The sequence below is a fragment of the Chelonus insularis genome, unplaced genomic scaffold, assembly GCF_013357705.1.
Source record: "Chelonus insularis isolate UGA/USDA-ARS -01 unplaced genomic scaffold, ASM1335770v1 contig_82_pilon, whole genome shotgun sequence".
Lineage (NCBI taxonomy): Eukaryota > Metazoa > Arthropoda > Insecta > Hymenoptera > Braconidae > Chelonus > Chelonus insularis.
This window is the reverse complement of record NW_023276770.1, coordinates 190,787-213,753: the sequence shown is the minus strand read 5'-3', so window position 1 is coordinate 213,753 and position 22,967 is coordinate 190,787. Positions and strand designations below refer to the sequence as shown.

General features: G+C 28.4%; 6 protein-coding genes across 16 annotated transcripts; 2 read left to right on the top strand and 4 right to left on the bottom strand.

Moving 5' to 3' along the window:
* Positions 1-2,119: 2,119 nt before the first annotated feature.
* Positions 2,120-5,863, top strand: LOC118071413 (nuclear cap-binding protein subunit 3-like). Its single transcript, XM_035090572.1, has 4 exons — positions 2,120-2,455; positions 2,667-4,138; positions 4,443-4,558; positions 4,658-5,863. The coding sequence occupies exons 1-4, from the start codon at positions 2,345-2,347 to the stop codon at positions 4,684-4,686; spliced, it is 1,728 nt and encodes a 575-aa protein (XP_034946463.1). The 5' UTR covers positions 2,120-2,344; the 3' UTR covers positions 4,687-5,863.
* A 962-nt stretch (positions 5,864-6,825) lies between these two features.
* Positions 6,826-12,371, bottom strand: rl (Mitogen-activated protein kinase rl). Of its 2 annotated transcripts, none has more exons than XM_035090571.1 (5): positions 12,343-12,371; positions 9,627-9,759; positions 8,523-9,180; positions 8,094-8,282; positions 6,826-7,993 (listed from the first exon to the last, which is right to left on the bottom strand). In XM_035090571.1, exons 2-5 carry the CDS (start codon positions 9,749-9,751, stop codon positions 7,865-7,867), a joined length of 1,101 nt encoding a protein of 366 aa, XP_034946462.1. In that variant the 5' UTR covers positions 9,752-9,759; positions 12,343-12,371; the 3' UTR covers positions 6,826-7,864. The 2 variants fall into 2 exon arrangements, with proteins under 2 accessions (XP_034946462.1, XP_034946461.1); XM_035090570.1 differs by lacking the exon at positions 12,343-12,371 and adding an exon at positions 9,941-10,052.
* Positions 12,372-12,637: 266 nt separating this feature from the next.
* On the top strand, positions 12,638-15,184 carry LOC118071407 (uncharacterized). 5 transcript variants are annotated; one of them, XR_004690881.1, is made up of 5 exons: positions 12,638-12,799; positions 12,894-13,037; positions 13,138-13,570; positions 13,648-14,950; positions 15,021-15,183. XR_004690881.1 is itself a non-coding variant. In XM_035090560.1 (5 exons), exons 2-3 carry the CDS (start codon positions 12,903-12,905, stop codon positions 13,922-13,924), a joined length of 945 nt encoding a protein of 314 aa, XP_034946451.1. In that variant the 5' UTR covers positions 12,638-12,799; positions 12,894-12,902; the 3' UTR covers positions 13,925-14,624; positions 14,709-14,950; positions 15,021-15,184. The 5 variants fall into 5 exon arrangements, 4 of the variants coding, with proteins under 4 accessions (XP_034946451.1, XP_034946452.1, XP_034946450.1 ...); XM_035090560.1 differs by having other exon boundaries at positions 12,894-13,570; positions 13,648-14,624; positions 14,709-14,950; positions 15,021-15,184; XM_035090561.1 differs by having other exon boundaries at positions 12,894-13,570; positions 13,648-13,737; positions 13,806-14,950; positions 15,021-15,182.
* A 518-nt stretch (positions 15,185-15,702) lies between these two features.
* On the bottom strand, positions 15,703-19,773 carry LOC118071408 (transmembrane protein KIAA1109-like). Of its 2 annotated transcripts, XR_004690882.1 has the most exons (5): positions 17,681-19,773; positions 17,399-17,610; positions 16,720-16,850; positions 16,430-16,635; positions 15,703-16,351 (listed from the first exon to the last, which is right to left on the bottom strand). XR_004690882.1 is itself a non-coding variant. In XM_035090562.1 (2 exons), exons 1-2 carry the CDS (start codon positions 18,614-18,616, stop codon positions 17,434-17,436), a joined length of 1,113 nt encoding a protein of 370 aa, XP_034946453.1. In that variant the 5' UTR covers positions 18,617-19,773; the 3' UTR covers positions 17,291-17,433. The 2 variants fall into 2 exon arrangements, 1 of the variants encoding a protein (XP_034946453.1); XM_035090562.1 differs by lacking the exons at positions 15,703-16,351; positions 16,430-16,635; positions 16,720-16,850 and having other exon boundaries at positions 17,291-17,610.
* Positions 16,168-17,149, bottom strand: LOC118071426 (transmembrane protein KIAA1109 homolog). The gene is made up of 4 exons (XM_035090589.1): positions 17,137-17,149; positions 16,720-16,850; positions 16,490-16,635; positions 16,168-16,351 (listed from the first exon to the last, which is right to left on the bottom strand). The coding sequence occupies exons 1-4, from the start codon at positions 17,147-17,149 to the stop codon at positions 16,168-16,170; spliced, it is 474 nt and encodes a 157-aa protein (XP_034946480.1).
* A 961-nt stretch (positions 19,774-20,734) lies between the features above and the next one.
* LOC118071409 (intraflagellar transport protein 172 homolog) lies at positions 20,735-22,465 on the bottom strand. 5 transcript variants are annotated; one of them, XM_035090564.1, is made up of 4 exons: positions 22,179-22,196; positions 21,842-22,112; positions 20,901-21,747; positions 20,735-20,763 (listed from the first exon to the last, which is right to left on the bottom strand). In XM_035090564.1, the coding sequence occupies exons 3-4, from the start codon at positions 21,736-21,738 to the stop codon at positions 20,750-20,752; spliced, it is 852 nt and encodes a 283-aa protein (XP_034946455.1). In that variant the 5' UTR covers positions 21,739-21,747; positions 21,842-22,112; positions 22,179-22,196; the 3' UTR covers positions 20,735-20,749. The 5 variants fall into 5 exon arrangements, 4 of the variants coding, with proteins under 4 accessions (XP_034946455.1, XP_034946456.1, XP_034946454.1 ...); XM_035090565.1 differs by having other exon boundaries at positions 21,822-22,465; XM_035090563.1 differs by having other exon boundaries at positions 21,842-22,461.
* Between the last annotated feature and the right edge of the window lie 502 nt (positions 22,466-22,967).

Genomic DNA, 22,967 nt, shown 5'->3' with positions numbered 1-22,967 from the left:
TGTAAATACCATGAAATTTGTACGAATCAAAACTTATTACTTTTCTTAGTGATTAACAAAAAATATTATAGCAAACGGGCCATTTTCTAATTTATATTTCATTATTTGAACTCTAGGGAATTAGATTTTAGTACATTTTATCATCATCAGCACTTATTGCATTCGGGGCATTCTGAGGCACCCCATTTTATATCAAAATGAAGTTTAAAGTGTACTGTACAATCATAATAACATTAACTTGATTTTAAATTTTTCATCACTCAATCCTAATATAATATTAATTTATACCAAGAATAGCGATTACTGCATTTTTGTAAATATTTTGCTTATCTCAAGTAGGTAGATAATAAAAGAGGATTACAAAGTTTACTTCAGTTGATAATATAGTTTTCTTACACTGAGGATCTTCCTTACTTACCACAAGTGTATTTTATACGGAGATCCCGTATAAAGCGTACTTATGCTAAGTATAATGCTGTTTTACACTTCAAAAACCATGTTCTCACATTATGAATCCTTTTTTATTAATAAGAAAATACTTGTTACTTGATTCAAGTATGTCAATTCTTTACTGCAAGTATATTATATACTTAAATTAAGTATACGAAGTACTCATGCTAAAATTTTTTTCTTATTAAATTTAAAAATTTCAAAATATAAATAATCATATTAATAATAAAAAAGTTACTGTTATACCCATTGGTATTGGTCAATTTAAATTAGTGACCATTACTGATGAAGTAATTTAATGATTAAATATTCAGTAATTAATAAATAGATGAAAAGTAATCTTATAATAATTACAACAATTACTGTTGTACTTTTAAATACGTGGAGCTGCTACACTTACACTGGGCCTGTTAAAAGTCTAACTCGTAATATAGCGCTCAGAGATAAATTATTGATTATAGAATCTTTAATAATAATTAATAATTAATTGCATGTCTATTAATTAATTCTAAAAATGAATCGAAATTTTACAGTGATTGGAACGATTATTGTGGTACATTTCAATACCTCAAGCTGCTGCAGTAAGACATGTTAGGAGCTTTAGGAGTTTATCTTTCAATCCAGCGTTCAGCTATAAATGGCTTAATGTTAAATCTTTAATAATCATAATAAAATTATTTAATGTTCATTGATTAATTTAGAGAAAGAATCATAATTGAATGATAATAACAACAAATTGGTGTTGTGCTTTTAAAAACTCCAAGTTGCTCCCGTTAGACTATGCCTGTAGAGTGTTTATTTTCCAACTTAGCGTTCAGAAATAAATTATTCGATATAATACCTTTGATGATGATAAATAAATGATTGATTGTATAATCATTAATTCATAGAGATAATCATAATTTTTTCATAAGTGCAACAAATATTGTTGCATATTTCAATATCTCGAGCTGCTGCCCAGTGTAAGTGTAGCAGCTCCACGTATTTAAAAGTACAACAGTAATTGTTGTAATTATTATAAGATTACTTTTCATCAATGGGTATAACAGTAACTTTTTTATTATTAATATGATTATTTATATTTTGAAATTTTTAAATTTAATAAGAAAAAAATTTTAGCATGAGTACTTCGTATACTTAATTTAAGTATATAATATACTTGCAGTGAAGAATTGACATACTTGAATCAAGTAACAAGTATTTTCTTATTTATAAAAAAGGATTCATAATGTGAGAACATGGTTTTTGAAGTGTAAAACAGCATTATACTTAGCATAAGTACGCTTTATACGGGATCTCCGTATAAAATACACTTGTGGTAAGTAAGGAAGATCCTCAGTGTAAGAAAACTATATTATCAACTGAAGTAAACTTTGTAATCTTCTTTTATTATCTACCTACTTGAGATAAGCAAAATATTTACAAAAATGCAGTAATCGCTATTCTTGGTATAAATTAATATTATATTAGGATTGAGTGATGAAAAATTTAAAATCAAGTTAATGTTATTATGATTGTACAGTACACTTTAAACTTCATTTTGATATAAAATGTACTTGCATCAAAAAATAATTATACTCAAATTGAGTATATTTTGTGTTTGCCGCTGCTGCCAACTGCCAACTGCCAAGGCCGGCACAATTGCGCCTCTGTCGGTTGACAGCAGAAGTTGGTGCAATGCAGCCACAGGAAAATCGTATTTATAACCTTAAAAAAAACTAGACAATATTTATATTGCATAGTGTCTGCCTACACATTTGCAGTAGCTACAAGATCTTATGATTGTTAAATTTTATGTTATAATCTTTTTTAAAATTTTTTAAAATTCATTCTGTTCTGTGTTTTTTTGAAATATTGGTTTTCGAAGCACGCTCAAACATTGTTCAATTATACAATGGAAGTGGATCCTTCCTTAAACAATCATGAATTGGATTTCTTCGATGATGATACAGATTTAGATACGTATATTAAAAAGAAAAAATCCTTCTCTACAAACTCCACGCTGGTAAGTTATTATGGAATTAATATCTTCATCTTATATTAAAAAAAAAAAATTTATGCATGGCCTTATATCTAATTGTTAACAAATAATTTTGTATTTGTATCACATTAAAGTAGATTTTTTATGAAAGTATTTAGTACTGTTAATAACATAATTTGTCATATTTAAAATACACATATAACTGAGCGCATTCTGTAATACGTATTGTTTGTAGTTTGAGGGATCTCGATATGAAAATAAAGGAGGTACATTCACTACTGGAATAAATATCTTCAGTAAAGAAGAGCAAAAAAAAATGGAAGAAAGAGCTAAACGTTTTGGCCTTAAAAATACTCAAAAATTAATTGATGTTGAAGACGAGAAAGAATTATATTCAAGTATGGGCGTATTTGATGACAATGAAAATACAAAATATATTAGATTGAATGTATTACACATGCGGGGAACTGATGAAATGAGCACGCAAGATGTATTTAATTATTTTAAAGATTATGCACCAGCATCTATTGAATGGATTAACGATATGTCGTGTAACGTCGTTTGGTTGGACAATATATCAGCAGCAAGAGCATTAATAGGATTATCAAAAAAAATAGTTGGATTAAATGACAAAATCGAAATTGGAACTAATAAAATAGAAATTAATGATTCAAATGAAGATGACGAAAAAAATACAATAAATTTAAGAAATATAGATTTTCCTTTACCTCCAGGAATTTGGAGAAAAGGCGTAAATTGTGATAAGTCACAAAAAATACTTCTCAGATTTGCTATTAATTCAGACAAGAAACAACCAAATGCAGAAAAATTAAGTGAATATTATAAAAAATACGGTAATCCAAATTTTGGTGGAATGCGAGGTATTTTAACAGATTCAAGAAAAAGATTGTATCGTGATATAAAAAATAAACAAAAACCGTCTGATAAAATAATTGAAGATAGCGAAATTGATTCTAAAAACCCTTGGGGATCTCTTTCTGAAGCTTGGGGGACTAATGATTCAGTCGAAAAGGATTTTATAAATCAGTCACAAACAAAAGATTCACGAAAGATGGCAATGAAACAAATTGGAATTAAAAGAAGACTTGGAGTTAAATCAAAAAATAAAACGGTTGATGATAACTTTACAAGTAGTGACACTAATTCTGATAGTGATGATGAATGGGGTAAAAGAACTAAAGTATTAAGAATGAGAATGCATGCAGACGATGAAGAAGAGAAAGTACAGAAAAGAAAATTAAAACAATTAACAATGAGAATGGAGGAAAAAATATCTAATTGTGATTTGAGATCAAGATTACAGCGAATGAATTCTATAGTTTATAAAGAACCCATCAAAGTAACTGTTACAAATAGTCCTGAGACACTACGAATAGAAACAGAAAATGAAAATGTTGAAAAAAACCACATTGAAGATCTCATTGATAATAATATTAAAGACAAAGAAGAAGGAGAATGGGAAAACAATGAAGAAGACATGGAAAACAATGAAAATTATTCAGATCAAATGGAAGAAAAGGTCGACAATGAAGAAGATAATTCAGATTGCGATAGTGATATTTCTGAGAAAGAAGTTCAAGGACCTAAAGGAAGTGTTATAAAAGTTGTTCAACGTGCAAAACCACGAGTTGCTTCTACAGTTTGGGCACGATTAAATCATTCAGAGAATTCACACACTAAAGAATGGTAGAATTTTTTTTTATTTATCAAATTAATTATAACAATATTTTTAACAAAAAATCAAATACTTTTTTTTAAATCTAAAAGAGTATCTTATAAAATTACTTGTTGGTTTATTGAAATTATCAACAAAATTAATTTTTTACAAAAAATTCATCAAATATAAAATATTCTAAAAACATTAAAAATCTCAATGAATCACATTAACGCCTAGATTTATAATCGGCTAATAATATGTAATAATTGATATAGTAACATTTTTTGAATGACATAAATATTATATAAAATAATTTTATTATGATTATTTCAGGGAGCATTCCGGAAATGCAGTTTCATCAGGAGATTTAAGATCAAGATTAAGTCATAACAGAGAACGATCGCCGTTAAGAATAGAAGTTCGCAATGATAAATATACAAAAAAAAACAGTAAATCAAAATAATATATAAATTATATTATTTTAATAATAGATATTATTACATCATAATTTTTTTTAATATTCGATTTTAAAGAAAAAAAAATTTTAGGTACAAATATAATAAAAAAGAAATATTGATCATACTTGAAGATCATTAAAGCGCCACAAGTATTTGTGTTAGTACCATAATATATATATAAATGAGGAAAAACTTTGTCTAGAGATCATAAACAGATAAACGTATAAAATTCAAGAAAAACTATGAAAAAATTATATCTAAATCATTCACTTGCCGGAAATAAAAAATTTTTCATCTGTATTTACTATCATTCAAATGGAATATGGAAACGATTATTATCATCTGGTATTTAGTACATGAGAACTTCATTTATTTATTTATCTATAATTATTGAGATTTTATCTTATTTTTATAAATAATAAATAACACATGAGCGTTAGAGAAACTTCAATAATTGATATGACATTGAGACGATTTTCAACATATATTTTTTTTAAATACAACAACCAGGAACACATACACATTATTTTATTTTTTATTAAAAATCAGATTAAGAAAAAGGAATTACTGAATTTTTAATTACAATAGAACCATAATATTTGAATAATTGTATTTAATTGTTGCTGGAATTTTTATTCTTTTACTGAATTAATATTTTCTGCATTTTTCTAAATTTTATCTTATAAAATAAATAAATTGTACTCAAAGACAAATAGACCAATTACATGTAAATATTTTTATACATAATTTTAAAAGGACGTAAAAATAATTATAATATAAATTATTTCCTTTTACTTAATAACGTTTATAATATTTTCGGAATAATTTTTTTTCAAGACATCTTAAATATATATAAATATAAATGAGGTAAAACTTATGTCATTCAGTAATTAAGGACGAACAAGTAGATGGAATTTGAAAAAGGAATTGAGGGAAAAAATTATGCTATTATTTTGACAAAAGAATTTTTAACATTTCATTTTCTATATGTCAGCTATCCTCATCTTGTTATTTTTCGATAACAATTATGGCACAAAAATATTTACTTGTATTTTTTTATTGCTTAAATTTTACATATCAATTTATTCGTCCAAAATTATTCCGCAAAGTTTTTCCTTATTAAATATACACATTATCACTTGATAAATTTCATTAATACGATTATTTATATACTAGAAACATTGAAAAATAAAATTTTTTTTTTTGTTATTTTTGTGCCATGCATAATATCTCCTTACTCATACTATTGATTTATTTTAATTGATTTTTATTTGATATTGCCTCAATTTTTTTCAATTTTCAATTTCATGTATTAACAACGCATCAACATGTAAAAAAAATATTTATATCGAAAAAAATGATAATTTTAATAATAATTAGATTATATAAACTCGAAATTTCATTGTGTTTGATTGTGAGTTAAAAGATGACTGAAGAATTTTATTTATTACAAGAAATTTCCTTCTTCTATGTGTAGAATACTTGTGTAGAATAAACTTATCCGTTTATTATAAATAATATTCAGACACTATCAAAAAATATTGGTTAAAGTAAATTAACTATAAAGATGATTGAAAAACATTAAATTTAAACGTAATTGTAATAATTTTGTTGGTACTGATTTACATATTTCATTTTTTGTAATACTTTTTTGTATGGTTTTTCTTTTCTCGCTTATATTTATATTTTTGCCTATATCTGAAATTGATATCAATTTAATTTTTTTTCTTATTTATTTACAACTTCAAAGAAGGAAAAAGTTAGTTTGATAGCTGCGTATTAATTCCAATTAAAAAAAATATATTTTACAAAGATAATATAATATTTTTTCTTATCAACTTTTTTAACTTTTCTAAACTCAATAAATTTATTATTTTAAAATGAATTATAATGATAATAATTTCAATTGATCTATTCTTCACTTTTCAATCAAATCAAAGACCATTTTTATTAATGTATCTTTTTATCAAATGTCCATTGGTTTTGTATTTAAAAAAAAGAAAAAAGAAAATGATTGCAAAGAGAAATTACATTTTTTAAGAAATAATTTTCAAAACAGTTCAAAATAAAACATACTTTCTCAAATAAAATGCTATGAATAAATAAATAAAATATGTATCACAAAGAATTTAATTAATGAAAATAAATTATTTCTTTATTTCACTGCTATATCCTTAACTATTAATCAAAATTCGGAATATTTTTATTGAAAAATTTAACATCGTAATAGTATAGAAAAATGAATTAAAAACTAATGGTAACAAATAACTTTTATGTTAAAAACTCAGAAATATTCCATTGTAAAAATTTCTCAGTTAAATGAGCATGGAATTTTTTGCACTGAATGAAGAAAGTGATCGTACGAAGACTAATTGTAATTTTTTTTTTTCATTTACAATAAAATATATGATTCTTTTATAATTACCATTTATGCATTTTTTTGTCAATAAAGAAAATAACATTTTGAAGGTGTGCAAAAAAAATTCTTGTTTGAGATATTTTTTCAAATTCAGATATGATTTCTTTACATCAACAAATACACATAGATAAAGTTAAAACTATTAAGTATATTAGGCCTGATAATATCGATAATGTTTTTAATTCATTTATTTTTTTGGAATATTCTTTAAATAATTTTTATTTCCTGTTCATATAAGGTAAGATTATCACACTTGAATCATATAAATAATGCGTTTAAGAATGATTAGCAACATAAATATTTGAAATAACTCAAATGCCATATACCACTGTCATTATTGATTATTATCCTGACATTTTCACTGTTCTATTGCTCATAATGACGTGCCGACCACGTTAATTATTTCACACTATAGTCATATACGGTAAAATGACGGTATGAAAAAAATATTAAATTATTCATAATTTCATTTATTTACATTCTCATGATTTCATTTCATTTTTGTGCTATTTCTTTTTTTAAACATTTTAAAAGCTTTCTAATTAAGATAAATTAAGATTGTTTATCATACAAATTAATCATTTCATTCAATAGTAATAATATTAATAGTTATTTATCAAATAATATAACAGAAACGAAATTGGTTGTTTATTCGATAGTAGCCGCATAAAAAAAGTATAAGAAAAAAATAATATAAATGAATTCCTAGCAGGACATAAATGTGATCGGCTAACCATTATATTATAGTGTAAAACAATCTTACTGAGCCCAAACTAATCCTCTACATGCTTGATTGATTTAACTCAAAAGCAGCACAATTCACTGTCTATAACCACATATATTCCATTAATTCTTTGCAAGATTAACACTTCAATCAACTACATAGCACTTTCCGGATTATTACTCTTTGCAAATTGTGCAGTTTCTTCAAAAATATACTCCTTAAGAACCTCTTTAGGAAGATCATCAAGTTCCATATCAAATCTAAATGGTTCTTCTGCGACAGGCTAAAATCGAATTGCACAAAAAAATTAGTAGTATTATTTTATAATAATATCATTTAGTAAAAATGTTTTAAAATTGAAATACTGTATTTTTTGAAATTACCTCGTCAGCAGGATCATAATACTGTTCAAGGTAGGGATGTGCGAGAGCATCTTCAACGACAATACGTTTATTGGGATTAAATGTGAGCATTTTATCAAGTAAATCTAAAGCCCGTGGATCAGCATTAGGAAATAGACAGTTCCACGGTACTTTAGGTTTATATGGCAATGATTGGAGGTAATTGCGCGCCTGCAAAAGAATTTGGTTTAAAAAAATAAATATTTGAAATAATAAATAACTCAAATAATAGTGTAATAAAATGGAAGACAAAAAATTTTCCATGCGTAAATTCATATAAATACTTTCAATTATAACAAAATTGAGAACATCATTGTTTTAATCTTTTATTATATAGTAGTATAATGAAAAATAGCATGTTTACTTTAAGCCATTTAAAAATAATAATTTGAAAGATAATGCAAAAATTACCTTTTCGTTAATAATACATTCGAGATCCTCAGAGGAAGGTGAGCCTAAAATGCCAAGAATATGATTCAGCTGGTCTAAATAGTGTTTACCAGGAAAGATAGCACGACGTGAAAACATTTCAGCGAGTATACAGCCAACTGACCAAATATCAATAGATTTAGTGTATCCTTTGGAATTCAACATGATCTCCGGTGCACGATACCATCGTGTAGCAACGTATTCTGTGAGAAAGCCGGCATGGTTGTGATCTGGATCTGCCACTCTTGCTAATCCGAAGTCACATATTTTAAGGTCACACGTGGTATTTAAAAGTAAATTACTAGGTTTTAAATCCCTATGGAGTACATTAGCAGAATGTATATATTTCAATCCACGTAATATTTGATAGAGGAAGTAACAAATATGATCATTGCTAATAGCTTGTGACTTCAATAATTTGTATAAGTCAGTTTCCATCAAACATTGGACTATGTATACGTCTTTCATTTGATCTATTGTTGGAGCTCTGATTATGTCTCTTATATCTATAATATTTTCATGTTTAAACCTTGTAAGAATTTTAATTTCCCTCAATGTTCTCTGACTGTACGTTTGATGCTCGAACGGAGAAATTTTTTTGATCGCTACTTTTGTTTTCGTTACGTTGTCATAAGCAGATCTGAATCAAGGAAATGTTATGGTAATAGAAAAATTTTTTAACGACATCGTTACACGATATAAGATATGTTTGACATTTGAATTAACCTACAAATATCTTTTTTTGAATATTTCAAAAAGCAATTTGTTTCAAATTATTATTAAATCATAATATTTAAAAAAATTAGTTTCTTTTTTATTTATATTTAATATTAAAATTAAAAAAATTTATAGTTTATTATTGTGAGCGAAAAATCAATTTCAAATAAATATCAATGGAAAAACTTATAGAATCAACGTTATTATTGATTATTACAATATTATAAGCAATATTGACAGACATAGATAATTAAACTTTAATTCTCAAGTACTTGATTGTTTATTTCATTTTGTTACACAGCAAATATGAATGATTTTATCATAATAAAATTCATTTAGAAAATAATTTTAAATAAATTCATCACTTACACGACCATACCATAAGCACCTTCACCCATATAGGCGAGATTAGTATATCTTGGACCAACTTCAAACACTTGTCCCCGTACAACTTCTGCAATTGGATTTACACTTGCCAAACCCTCGCTCGCCATTTTGACAACTATGAATGTAAGAGAATAGTAGTGTAAATTCAAAAGAAAGTCAAAATTTATTTTTCAGCTCGATTTGACAAATATTAAAAAGAATTATAAATAAAATTAACATAGAAATATATGTTAAGAAGATTTTTATTTTCACAATAAATGTTAATCAAAAAGTAGTAAAAATGGCTTAATTTGCACCAAGTTTTTCACTATTCCTAATTGCCACGACACCTACAACTGTCAAAAAACCAGTTTGAACTAAAGCCAAAGATGTATTCTTAGGGTGTTTTCAATTCTCCTATTGTCCTAGGGACGGCGAACTTACGCAAGAACTAGAAAAGTTTTTTTTTGTTGTCAGATTGATCATTGCTTTACTGATTACTATGACTATATACAATTGACGAGAAGACTGCTTTACCGGAAAATTATGTACCGGATATGGGGTATCTTATTTAGTTTAATATTTCAACGCAATGAGTGCTGTAATGTTTTATATTTTCCAACAGTGATTTCTCTCTATTAATTACGGTAGTTGTGTAATGTAGGTGTGAATTGCTAGTGTGTCATTGACATGACGATTTATTATTATTATTTGCATTCTTGTGGCACGACTACGGTTTCGTTTTCGAGATATCGAGGTTCAAAGTTTCAAATTTCGAAACACGTATTTTATAGGATATCTTAATAATTTTACATTATTAATCATTTGTAGCGATGGAAATAAAAGAATTTTTTTGTATTTTTCAATGAATATGAATAAATAAGCGTTAAAAACAATTTTTTTGACCGTTTTTTTTAAAATTTTTTTAATATTTTCATATTGTGCAACAGATAATATAATCATTGATTAGAATAAGATTCTCACGCCATCTAACAGAAAAAATTAATACTACGGACGATGTCACGAAATCTTTTGGCGGAAAAATTAATTTAAATCGATCTACTAACAATCTCTAGCGGCGAAATAATTGATTGATTATTTATTTGTATCAGTTTCCATTGTTCTTCGGTATCGTTCGTTTTGTCGATTTTCTTTCTGCTGTTCTTCTTTTCTACAAGTTTCCAAAATGTCAGGTATGCATCCAGAATTACATAGTAAATTAGAAAATTTTTAATTCTTTCATTCTTTTGGAGAACTTGTTACAACAAATGAATTAGCAATTTCTTTTCTCGAAGAAATCGGCTTAATTCCGTCGCGTCAATCGACACCACCGACATGTTGTAATCTCCCAATGCTCGTTGAGGATTTTGGAGACAAAAAACTCAAATGGGTATGGAGGTGTTCTTCAAAAGGATCAAAGAAGAGAAGAGATAAATCGTGCCGAAAAATTATAAACCCAGCGTCTGGTACGTTTTTCGAAGGAAATACGTGTCGCATCGAAGTACGCGATGTACTTGCAATCGTCATTTGTTTCGCGATTCAGATGCAAGTCACTGATGTGTATAATCATCTCAAAGCTTGGCGTAATCATCGAGATAGCCCCGAGCTTAGTTGGAATACTGTAATTGATTACTTCAGTTATTGCCGAGAAATAGCTGAAGTAATCGCATCACACAGTGATTTGGTACTTGGTGGCGAAGGTAAAACGGTCCAAATTGATGAAACATTTTTGACTAAAAGAAAATACAATCGGGGCCGTGTTACCGAGCAAATGACTACAACCGTTCTTGGTTTATATTGCAAGGAAGACAAAGTTGGGTTATTTTTAAAAGTAAATGGAAAAAGCAAGAAGGAATTGTGGCCGTACATACAAAAGTATGTAGATTCATCAACATCCCGAATATGTACAGACAGCGCAAAACAGTATGAAGGAGTTGAACGAATGTTCGCTCATAGTACTGTTCATTTGCGAACAAATCATAGTATCGGTGAATATGTTAATAAATCAAATCCGGCAAATACCATCAATGATTTGGAGAACCAAAATAAATTGTTAAAAAAATCGATTAAATGTCGTAGAACCCCAAAACTTCTACACCAATATATGGCTCTCTATTTTTATAGAAAGTCATATTTGGATAAGTATAAGGGAGATCTGGGTTCCCAAATCATGCAATTCCTTCTTGATATTAAAAAAGTATATCCGGGAGTAGTGAAAGGAAACTTGGAGAAAGGAATAACAATTAAAGAAATTGATCCACCATGTTTCACATCATCTCAAGAAGAGAAATTTTTACCACCGGCAAAAAAAATGAGATTAGAAGATGGTTCGGATGACGAAGAGGACGATATTGAGAGAGCAGTAGAAAGAGACTCTGATCCAGAATACGATGGTGAGGATGTCTTTTGAGACTAATTAGTCTCAACACAACAGGAGAGGTTTGGAGTCATAAAATACTTCGGAAGTGACGAGCCGAGGGGTCCCCTTCTGTTGTGTATAAAGTGCGATTAGACAATACCTTCCCGTGGTGCACTTCGAGTGTAAAAAGCCTATAAAATTTAGCTTTTTATACGTATGTGTCGTTTTTCTACACTACGCGACATAAATGGTGTCTCAATTTGGCATAGAAGGTTATAGGGAAATCGTATGTATAACCTTCAAAAAATTAAACAGCAGCATTTATGTCTGGTACTGTAGGACAAGGGACAGCGAACTTACGCAAGAACTAGAAAAGTTTTTTTTTGTTGTCAGATTGATCATTGCTTTACTGATTACTATGACTATATACAATTGACGAGAAGACTGCTTTACCGGAAAATTATGTACCGGATATGGGGTATCTTATTTAGTTTAATATTTCAACGCAATGAGTGCTGTAATGTTTTATATTTTCCAACAGTGATTTCTCTCTATTAATTACGGTAGTTGTGTATTGTAGGTGTGAATTGCTAGTGTGTCATTGACATGACGATTTATTATTATTATTTGTATTCTTGTGATTACAGTAGAGGCTTTGTTTTTATTTTGAAAATGTCATTATATTAAAAATACTATTTTTATTCAACATAATAAAACATTTAGTTGTAGAAATATTAATATTAAGTGTAATATATACATAGTTTAATCTAGTAATCAAAACACAGTGTAATATCAATAATTTGAGGTTATCAAGCCGGTAAAATATTTTTAATAAAAGTTTGTGAAAAATATACATATTAATATTGAGTGAGAGTAAACAAATTGGTGAAAAATTTTCTTTCTTTTTTTAGAATGCTGGTATGTGGTCTGAGGCAATACGTATTTGTAGAGAGTACTTACCAAGTCAAGAAGCAGCTTTACGTCGTGAGTTAACACAAAAAAGCATTGGAAATGATAGCACACAAACTCTGAAAGAAGCTGGACGTTGGTTAAAAGTTGGTGAAATCCGTACAGCATTAGATATTTTAATTTCAGATACATCTCATTCAGTTCTTATACAAACAGCTGACATTGTGTTTAATCAATCTGATCCAGATACCGCTTCACAAGTTGCTACAGAATTAGGAGCTAAATTAGCTAGTCATGAAGAACATGCTTTAGCGGCACAAGTTTATCTTATGCCTCAAGATAATAGCATGAAACTCCATAAATGTAAATGTATTAGTGAATGTGCTTTCTTTGGCAACAACAAAAATAGCCTCAGATTTTTAAAATTAACTTATCATGATTTGCAAGATGGTATAAGCATTACAGCTTACAGGATCAATACGTCAGGCAAAGAAGAAGGTTTTGGTCAGTCTATTTTACACTACGGTCAATTAGTATTTCATGCTTCTCCATATAATTTTCAGGATGTATTTAGCTGTATGGTAACAGCTAAATTTACACATGTACTTCAAAAAGATGTATTTCGAGCTCTTTGTAAATTATCTATAAAACCTCTACCAGATGGAACACCTGATCCCAAGTAAGAATGTTTTTAGTCGTTTAACTAGTTAATGAAATTAATAAATTTATCTTTCATTTATCATTTTTACTTTTCAGATCACATGAATTAAGATCTAAAATATTATCGTTACAATTACTATTAGGCATTTTACAAAATGCTGGACCAATCTTACGATCAAATGAAATGTTTGTTATTGCAATTATACTATACTTGTATGTTGCATTATTTAAAAATTGTGTATCATCTGTTCCAGGAGTATTTGAATTATCTTCGGCATTGTTCCTTGCGTTATTAGCAAAACCTAAAATACATTTAAAGATGCAAATAGAAGTATTTTTTAAAGAAATATTTATGAATATATTAGAAACGTAGTTCAAGTGGTTCATTTGAACATAAATGGATGGTGATTCATGCATTAACTCGTATTTGTGGAGATGCTAAAAGTGTTGTAGATATATACGTAAATTATGATTGTGACTTTTCGGCTGCTAATTTATTTGAACGACTTGTTAATGATTTATCGAAAATAGCACAAGGTCGTCTCAATGGAGTAGAGACTTTTATGTCAATCCTGGTACTCCTATTGATCAACAATTGTCTACAGAACCTCTAGATCCACTGCTCGATCCATCATTACCAAGATATGGAAATGCTGGAAGTCTTTCTTCTGTTAATTCTAGTCTTATAGGCAGCAAAAAATTCACAGATTCACCAGAACAATTTGAAGTTCAAAAACAACAAAAAGAAGTATGGGAAGCAGATATAGAAATGTTTAATAGAAATCCTAGTAAGGGGATACAATGTCTTCAAGAACAAGGTTTACTTGGGAATTCTCCTGATGACGTTGCACGTTTCCTTCACAATGATGAATGATTAGATAAAACAGCGATTGGAGATTTCTTAGGAGATCACAATCCTAATCAAGTTATGTACAACTATATTGATTAAATGGATTTTGCTAATAGAGATTTAGTTACAGCTCTTAGATATTTTCTTGAAGGTTTCCAAATTCCTGGTAAAGCTCAAAAAATAGACCGATTAATGGAAAAATTTACTAGTAGATATTGTAAATGTAATCCGAAGATAGTAAAAATACTCTCAAATCTTATATTTCACATTACAACAAATGGAAATATTTTCAATCTGTTGTTTTTAGTAATGGACTATTCACCAGTGCCAATACTGCCTATGTTTTGGGATTCTCAATAATTATGTTAACTACAGATTTGCATTCCCCTCAAGTAAAAAATAAAATGACTAAAGAGCAATATATCAAAGTAAATCGACATATTAGTGATAATGAAGAATTACCCGAAGAATATCTATCAAAAATTTATGATGAAATTGCTGGCAATGAAATGAAAATGAATTCACATCCAAATCGGCCTGGTAAACAAGGTAAATTATCTAGGTTATAACTAATTAATTGTATTGCCTGATAATTTATGAATTTACATGACAATTGCAGTTATATCAAGTGAAAAAAAGCGACGATTATTGTGGAATATGGAAATGGAATGAATATCAACAGCTGCAAAAAATTTAATGGATTCCGTTAATCACGTTCAAGCTCATTTGGAATAATTAAGATTTCAAATCCTTATTAACCGTAATTGCTCTAATGTATCTTTTAATCATTTATATAACAATAATAATTGTTTCAAGGTAAATTCTAATAAATGATTTATAAACTCTTCATTGCAGTTCTAATATCATATTTCAATAGACTTAAATATTCTGTTCAATTTTTATGATATTATAATTACTTAATTGTTGATTCGATCATAGAAGTAAATATGGAATGTAACTATACGAACAGCATATTTTTCAATTTAACAATAATATTTTTCATACTTTCTGATACTTAAAAGTGACGGACTTCTCAGCATAAATTTTTGACAATTTTTCTATAAACATTTTTACTTTTTATTGATTGAACATGAATTCATTTAAGAGATTAAAACAATATAATAATATAATAAATATGATAATTTATTAAAGGAAACAATACTTGAATGCTTAAACCTAAATTATTAACAAAGATATGTACGCATTTTTTACACTACAACTTTCAATGTGATATCTTAAATAATTTAAATTCAAATAAAAATAATAATATTTAAATATATAATATACACATACGTCGGTAATGTTTATAAAAAAATATCACATATAACGATTATAAATTTGCACTTTTTGGTTCGCTCTCGATGATATTTATAGAGATATTATTGACCTATTTATTTTATATACAGTACAGAACGGAACAAATGGACGAATCATCTACTAATGATAAGCCGCTCACCGATTACTATAATTTATTACTACATTATATTACTATTATTACTATAACATATTAATTTTCACTATTATTCGTAAGTATGAAATTGTCTATTTAATCACATTAGTTTCCCAATATTCCCACGAATCAACCGAATTATTCCCCGAAAAATATTTCTCCAAATTCATTAACTACAATTAGTATTTAATTTCCACCTAAAGCTCGACTAAGCATGACAATGAATAATACTCTATATTTGTGTTAAGTCGTTGCTTGTAAAATTTAATTGTCTTTTATTTCATTTGATTTTGTGAGGCATTACGCGTTATCCTCTCTATTTTGTTTTCCCGGCTAGAACCATTCTTAACATAAGAGCAGCTAGTAATTTATCCAGTGGATCCATGAATCCTCTTTGAATCCATTTCGGAATTGTTGTTCGTGCATAAGAAAATCCTAATTTTTGTAAAATGTAGTCTATTCCGTAAGGCTCAATACTTTTTCCAGCCCATGAAAGTAATCTATTAAACAAAGTTAATATCAAAATTCCAACTGTTATTCATGTTTGATTTTCTATTTGTTGGTTTTTTAATACATACCTCACGGTCGGTTCTAAATGCCATGTTTTGCATCTATATGATCGCTAATCTTTAATAAACATTTCGGCTGGATCGAATTGTTTTCGTTTTTTCTCTTCTTCAGAGATAGAGATTGAAGGAATTGACGTAGTATTCGATGCTGGACATTTATTTGTACTCTGTTTTTCCTGAGGATCGGGGCTATTGGTTCGCAAGCCTCCTGCATGCTAAAAAAGAATTAACAATTCAATCAGATGAAATCAAATAACGTTCATTTCTAATAATGAATAATTCAGTGATAATGAACTTACTACTTTTTCCTTCTCATTGACGTAAGAAGTGATGAGATCATGTAAAGAGAAAAATGCTTCAGCATACACGGCAACAAATATGTGATCTTCAAATTCAGTAATGAAACTGTATTTCACGAGCGGCTTCTCACCTAATAAAATTTATATAAAAATTGTATAATAGCAGAATTTTAATAAACATTGAATTGTATAGGTCTATAATATAATTATTGATATCAAAACAAAATTAATCAGGCTGTCAAACAAATTTGGATCTAATATTCATGCAGTTTAAATAGAACAACTGGGATAAGAGTAACTTTAACTCCACTATCTACACTATATAATTTTTTTTTATTGAAAAAGAGAAAGAGAATTGCAGTGTACTATAAAGATTTCTACTAAAGTAGCACTATGAGAGGAGAGGAAATACTAGACTGGTAGACCACATTAAGGAGATTGCATAAATAAATTAAATTAATTTTTAATGACGAAGAAAAAAATAAATTCCAGTATCAGCGATAATAATTTTTTTAGTAATAAATACACAATAATACAAACGAATAATAACAAAATATAATTCAAGGCGCTTGCATGAATCTCCAGATTTATGAAAACCGGATAAATTGTTCGAAGATACCACATATATGATAGAAATGATTATAATACTTGGAGTAATTAGGTGATAATTTATATGTACTTATTACGTCTGGTGTTTTCGCTGTTTGTAAATGCTCAGTTTTTAAGTGTAACTGCAATGAAGGTAAAACAAAATAAAAATAACTTCTCGTGCATGAGTGTGCTCTTGAAGCTTGATAGAAGCTGACGATGTTCTTCTGCCACGACTGTTCGTATTATTGTCCAGTGGTATCTCTGATCATTCTCTTTCGACACACGGAAACCGGTCAACAGCTAAAAAAATATTATTGAATGAATTGTTTGTTTCTTTTAAAAAAAAAAATATATATTAATTTATTCATACCATCAATTTCACTATTATCAAAAGCATAATGTTAAGCATAACACTTGGTATTTCTTGTGCTTCTGTGGCAAAACTGATGCAAGGCTCTTCAAGAGAAAACAATGTCCAATTTTTACTTGTAAAATTAATTCCGTGGAAACAAGCAAGACTAATATTGCATCCATAAAATTCCATAGTTCCTCCAAGAACAGTGGCATTACTAGGTAAAGAAAATTGTAGAGTGCTAAGCTGTAAACCTGCTACTTGTGCTAAAACTCGTTGCCAATGTCGATGATGTCTAGCATCAGATATAGCTGTTTGATTAAATGTCCGGGGCCCATCATTTGATTTCTTTTTCTGCTGTTTATTTTTAAAACTATTGCTAGAGATAACTCTTTGATTTCGGGGTTGAAGAGAATTAAATACTCGTTTGCTACTTTTGAACTGTTGACCCAAGAATTCACCAAGTTTATAAAACATTTCAAGTAAGTCTACAGTCGTTGATTTACTTATCATAATCTGTAACTGATCCCAACCAAGATCACCATGCATAAAAATAATCGCTGGTCTTCTTGTTGGCATAAAAGCATCATTGTTATTAGTGGTTTGAGTATTAATTTTCCATTCATCTCGCAGAGTAACATCTAAAGAAGATATTCTTGTCATCAAAACGCTCGTGCCCACGTAATCAAGCCGTAACTCCAATGCGAATAATTTTAAACCCAGTGTATGATCTGGCTCAATTCCAGGCTCTTCACGAATATGAATGTATGTATCAATTTTACTTAGCTCTATTGTTCCACCAACAAATCCACTTTTAGCATCTAGACTAGATCCACCTATACCAATTCCAATAAATAAGTTTATATGTCCTGTACTTTCTATTGATAATCTTCCATTTGAACGGAAGTCTTTGGTCATCCAAGCAACATTTCCTATCACATTACCCATATTCATATGAACATTAAGTCGTGTAAAATTAATAGCAAAAAGCACTAATGTTTCTCAAGCAGATTCTCTTTTTTATTTCTGAAGTAGTGACATTTATTTTTTCTGAAGTAAAACTCCATCCTCGCCCAATGTCTTTTAATCGCATTTGTTTTGGCATTTCGCTATCAAAGCTCAGTCTTAATTTATCCCTCTGTGAAGTAGGACTGGGTTCTGGTGCACTTTTGGATAAAATATCTCCAGTCCCATAATGCCTATCGTAATATTTTAAAAGAGAGCTACCTATTGCAGCTTCATCTTGACTGATCGGCTGTAAATTGTCATCACGATCATTAGAATATGAAAAACCCGGGTTTAAATCTCCAAGAAATAGTCTTCGTACGATACTACGATGATACCAGACCTTAAGAAAAGCTAACATTTCAGTTATTCTTCTCATATTATATTTAAATGATGCTGAATCGATGTCAACGATTGTTAATTTTAACTTTTTCTTGTTGTTGAACATGAAATTAATCCAAGAGATTAAAAGAATATAATAATATATGAAAATGAAAATTTTTCGAAAGAAATTATATAAATTGTTCGAAGATACCACATATATGATAGAAATGATGATGAAAAAGAAAGAAAATTTTAGTTAACCAAAACCTCTTTTCTTGTCGGAAGTTTTAAATTTTTGTAGGTTTTTTTATTAACATCCGTATTATTCGATTTTTTTTCCACTAAAATTTCGTAATCGTAAAACGTGCTGTTTTAGATAGACTGGTAAATCACTTTCATTCACCAATATAAATTTTTTACTTTTATTTTTTTGTAGATAAAATCTTCGTAAAAATTTTATTGCCTCTATCGTGTTAGACTCATTAATGATAATAGCGCATTCATAACTTTCTAAATAATCACTTTCTTCAACATGTTTTGTTCTAACATTCTTAATTTGCTCCATAATAGTTTTAATCTCTGCATCTCTTAGTTGTTTAATAGAATTTAAGTTGTTGATATGCTCCAGAATTATATTTCCTGCATTAGAATGATTGAAATTGATATCTTTCACAGCAGTAAAAAAATTTTGTATTTTTTGTTGGCTTTCCCGCGTGACTTTCTTATCTTCTCTACTCCTATAAGTACCATTCTCGATACTTATTTTATAAGCATGTGCAGTTAACAGCACATGCTTTATAGTAGCTGTTTAAAAAAAATTTTAAATATCAGTGCTCTGCAGTGGTCTGGGTGCGACCCGAAAGGTCCACACGACCAACTTCCCAGTGGAAAAAATAAAAAAACAATTTGAATAGAATCCGTTTCCATTTTTTATAACAAATGGAATTGTTATAAACGAAATGAGTCTGTTTTTATTCATTTGATATGGTTAGTTACTTTATTTCAGTAAAAGAAAAAATTGTGCGTTAGAAGAATTCGAATGTACCTCATAGATCCTTTTTTTCATTATTTACAACGAATTTCATTGTTATACACGAAAAAAGTATGTTTTCATTTATGGCATACGGTTGGTAACATTTTTTTAGTAAACGAAAAAATTATGCGTTAAAAGTACTCATATATATAGAAAGGGTCCCTATTTTTATTGTTTATAACAATTTAAAACTTATTATTTAAATATTACTATGATCAATAATCACTTGTTAGTAACAATGTTCAATTGTTATGAACACAATTCCATATTATTGACAATAATTATTGACTATTATAGCGTCTTTAATGCTGTTTTCTCAATCCTGACACGAGTTGAAAATTCTTTCATTGCTGACATTGTTTTTTAAATTTTTTTTTTCGATGAAATATTGTCATCATATATCCATACAAGTATTCCAATCATTTAATATTCATATTTCTGCAATGATCTTGAAATTCCGTCTAAAAAATGGTATAATTTATAAATTGCAGAATTTAGGTAGTCACTATTCTTTCAGTTTTTTGATTCTGCATAAAAAATGGCTGGACCGATTTTGCTGAAAATCCAATCAGTTCTAAGTTACGTAATTACGCGTCGAATGCAGTTGATCCCACGTCGATATCATTTTTTGTTCTCGAGATAATCGAGGCGAAAAATAATTCCGAACGTACGTACGCACATACGTACATACACACACACAGACGTCCACGTAAAAATTATCGTATTCAACTCTGGGGACCTTAAAACGTGGAGATATGTCAAAATTAGCGATTCGCAAAATCGGACCCATTACTATAACTTCCCACTGGGAAGTTAATTAAAATTTTGTCCAACACATAATAATAAATAGTGCATTACATTAATTAATCAACTTACTAATAAATTCAGTCAGATTCGGATTTTTGAGTAGTTGTGTATTTAATCTTTTATGGTATGATTCTATACAATTATTCGTTCGATCATCCAAATTATTTACAGAGAATCTTATGGGTGTTATCTTGTTCAACCAGAATTTTTCAAAATACAATAAAACTTTATCAAAGACGTTACCAAATCCTTGTATACAATTATTTCGTATTATAGATAATTTACAAAGAGCTCGAAATACATCTTTTTGAAGTACATGTGTAAATTTAGCTGTTACCATACAGCTAAATACATCCTGAAAATTATATGGAGAAGCATGAAATACTAATTGACCGTAGTGTAAAATAGACTGACCAAAACCTTCTTCTTTGCCTGACGTATTGATCCTGTAAGCTGTAATGCTTATACCATCTTGCAAATCATGATAAGTTAATTTTAAAAATCTGAGGCTATTTTTGTTGTTGCCAAAGAAAGCACATTCACTAATACATTTACATTTATGGAGTTTCATGCTATTATCTTGAGGCATAAGATAAACTTGTGCCGCTAAAGCATGTTCTTCATGACTAGCTAATTTAGCTCCTAATTCTGTAGCAACTTGTGAAGCGGTATCTGGATCAGATTGATTAAACACAATGTCAGCTGTTTGTATAAGAACTGAATGAGATGTATCTGAAATTAAAATATCTAATGCTGTACGGATTTCACCAACTTTTAACCAACGTCCAGCTTCTTTCAGAGTTTGTGTGCTATCATTTCCAATGCTTTTTTGTGTTAACTCACGACGTAAAGCTGCTTCTTGACTTGGTAAGTACTCTCTACAAATACGTATTGCCTCAGACCACATACCAGCATTCTAAAAAAAGAAAGAAAATTTTTCACCAATTTGTTTACTCTCACTCAATATTAATATGTATATTTTTCACAAACTTTTATTAAAAATATTTTACCGGCTTGATAACCTCAAATTATTGATATTACACTGTGTTTTGATTACTAGATTAAACTATGTATATATTACACTTAATATTAATATTTCTACAACTAAATGTTTTATTATGTTGAATAAAAATAGTATTTTTAATATAATGACATTTTCAAAATAAAAACAAAGCCTCTACACTGACAGAAATTTTTTCCGGTGGCGAATTATAGAATTTACTTGTCCCCAGTATAAAAGTGATAGGTAAAAAAGTTTCGAAAGGCAGGTAAAGAAAGTACCTGGAATCAGTAAAACTTCGTTTTAAAATGAATAAAAAAAATACTGAGTCTAAATACAGAATATACCACTCCTGAGTAGACTACAAGCGGTTGAAGAAGTAATAAGTATACAAGTTTTATGAAAATAAAGTACTTGTATTTAAGTAGTCTTTCTACTTGGAATCAGTATAATGTGAGCCAATGTATTTTGTTTATCTCAAGTAGGTAGATAATAAAAGAAGATTACAAAGTTTACTTCAGTTGATAATATAGTTTTCTTACACTGAGGATCTTCCTTACTTACCACAAGTGTATTTTATACGGAGATCCCGTATAAAGCGTACTTATGCTAAGTATAATGCTGTTTTACACTTCAAAAACCATGTTCTCACATTATGAATCCTTTTTTATTAATAAGAAAATACTTGTTACTTGATTCAAGTATATCAATTCTTCACTGCAAGTATATTATATACTTAAATTAAGTATACGAAGTACTCATGCTAAAATTTTTTTCTTATTAAATTTAAAAATTTCAAAATATAAATAATCATATTAATAATAAAAAAGTTACTGTTATACCCATTGGTATTGGTCAATTTAAATTAGTGACCATTACTGATGAAGTAATTTAATGATTAAATATTCAGTAATTAATAAATAGATGAAAAGTAATCTTATAATAATTACAACAATTACTGTTGTACTTTTGAATACGTGGAGCTGCTACGCTTACACTGGGCCTGTTAAAAGTCTAACTCGTAATATAGCGCTCAGAGATAAATTATTGATTATAGAATCTTTAATAATAATTAATAATTAATTGCATGTCTATTAATTAATTCTAAAAATGAATCGAAATTTTACAGTGATTGG

Excerpts from the sequence above, each read along its gene's own strand:
- LOC118071413 (XM_035090572.1), top strand. The coding sequence starts at position 2,345 with ATGGAAGTGGATCCTTCCTTAAACAATCATGAATTGGATTTCTTCGAT. Across the intron at positions 2,456-2,666 it reads TCTCTACAAACTCCACGCTG|TTTGAGGGATCTCGATATGA; the intron begins GTAAGTTATTAT and ends TATTGTTTGTAG. Across the intron at positions 4,559-4,657 it reads TAAATATACAAAAAAAAACA|GTACAAATATAATAAAAAAG; the intron begins GTAAATCAAAAT and ends AAAAAATTTTAG.
- rl (XM_035090571.1), bottom strand. The coding sequence starts at position 9,751 with ATGGCGAGCGAGGGTTTGGCAAGTGTAAATCCAATTGCAGAAGTTGTA. Across the intron at positions 9,181-9,626 it reads GGTGCTTATGGTATGGTCGT|ATCTGCTTATGACAACGTAA; the intron begins GTAAGTGATGAA and ends TCCTTGATTCAG. Across the intron at positions 7,994-8,093 it reads ATTATGATCCTGCTGACGAG|CCTGTCGCAGAAGAACCATT; the intron begins GTAATTTCAAAA and ends ATTCGATTTTAG.
- LOC118071407 (XM_035090560.1), top strand. The coding sequence starts at position 12,903 with ATGTGGTCTGAGGCAATACGTATTTGTAGAGAGTACTTACCAAGTCAA. Across the intron at positions 13,571-13,647 it reads GATGGAACACCTGATCCCAA|ATCACATGAATTAAGATCTA; the intron begins GTAAGAATGTTT and ends TTTACTTTTCAG.
- LOC118071426 (XM_035090589.1), bottom strand. Across the intron at positions 16,636-16,719 it reads TCAATGAGAAGGAAAAAGTA|CATGCAGGAGGCTTGCGAAC; the intron begins GTAAGTTCATTA and ends ATTCTTTTTTAG. Across the intron at positions 16,352-16,489 it reads CAATTCGATCCAGCCGAAAT|ATTACTTTCATGGGCTGGAA; the intron begins GTTTATTAAAGA and ends TTTGTTTAATAG.
- LOC118071408 (XM_035090562.1), bottom strand. The coding sequence starts at position 18,616 with ATGAATATGGGTAATGTGATAGGAAATGTTGCTTGGATGACCAAAGAC. Across the intron at positions 17,611-17,680 it reads TGATAATAGTGAAATTGATG|CTGTTGACCGGTTTCCGTGT; the intron begins GTATGAATAAAT and ends ATATTTTTTTAG.
- LOC118071409 (XM_035090565.1), bottom strand. The coding sequence starts at position 21,738 with ATGTGGTCTGAGGCAATACGTATTTGTAGAGAGTACTTACCAAGTCAA.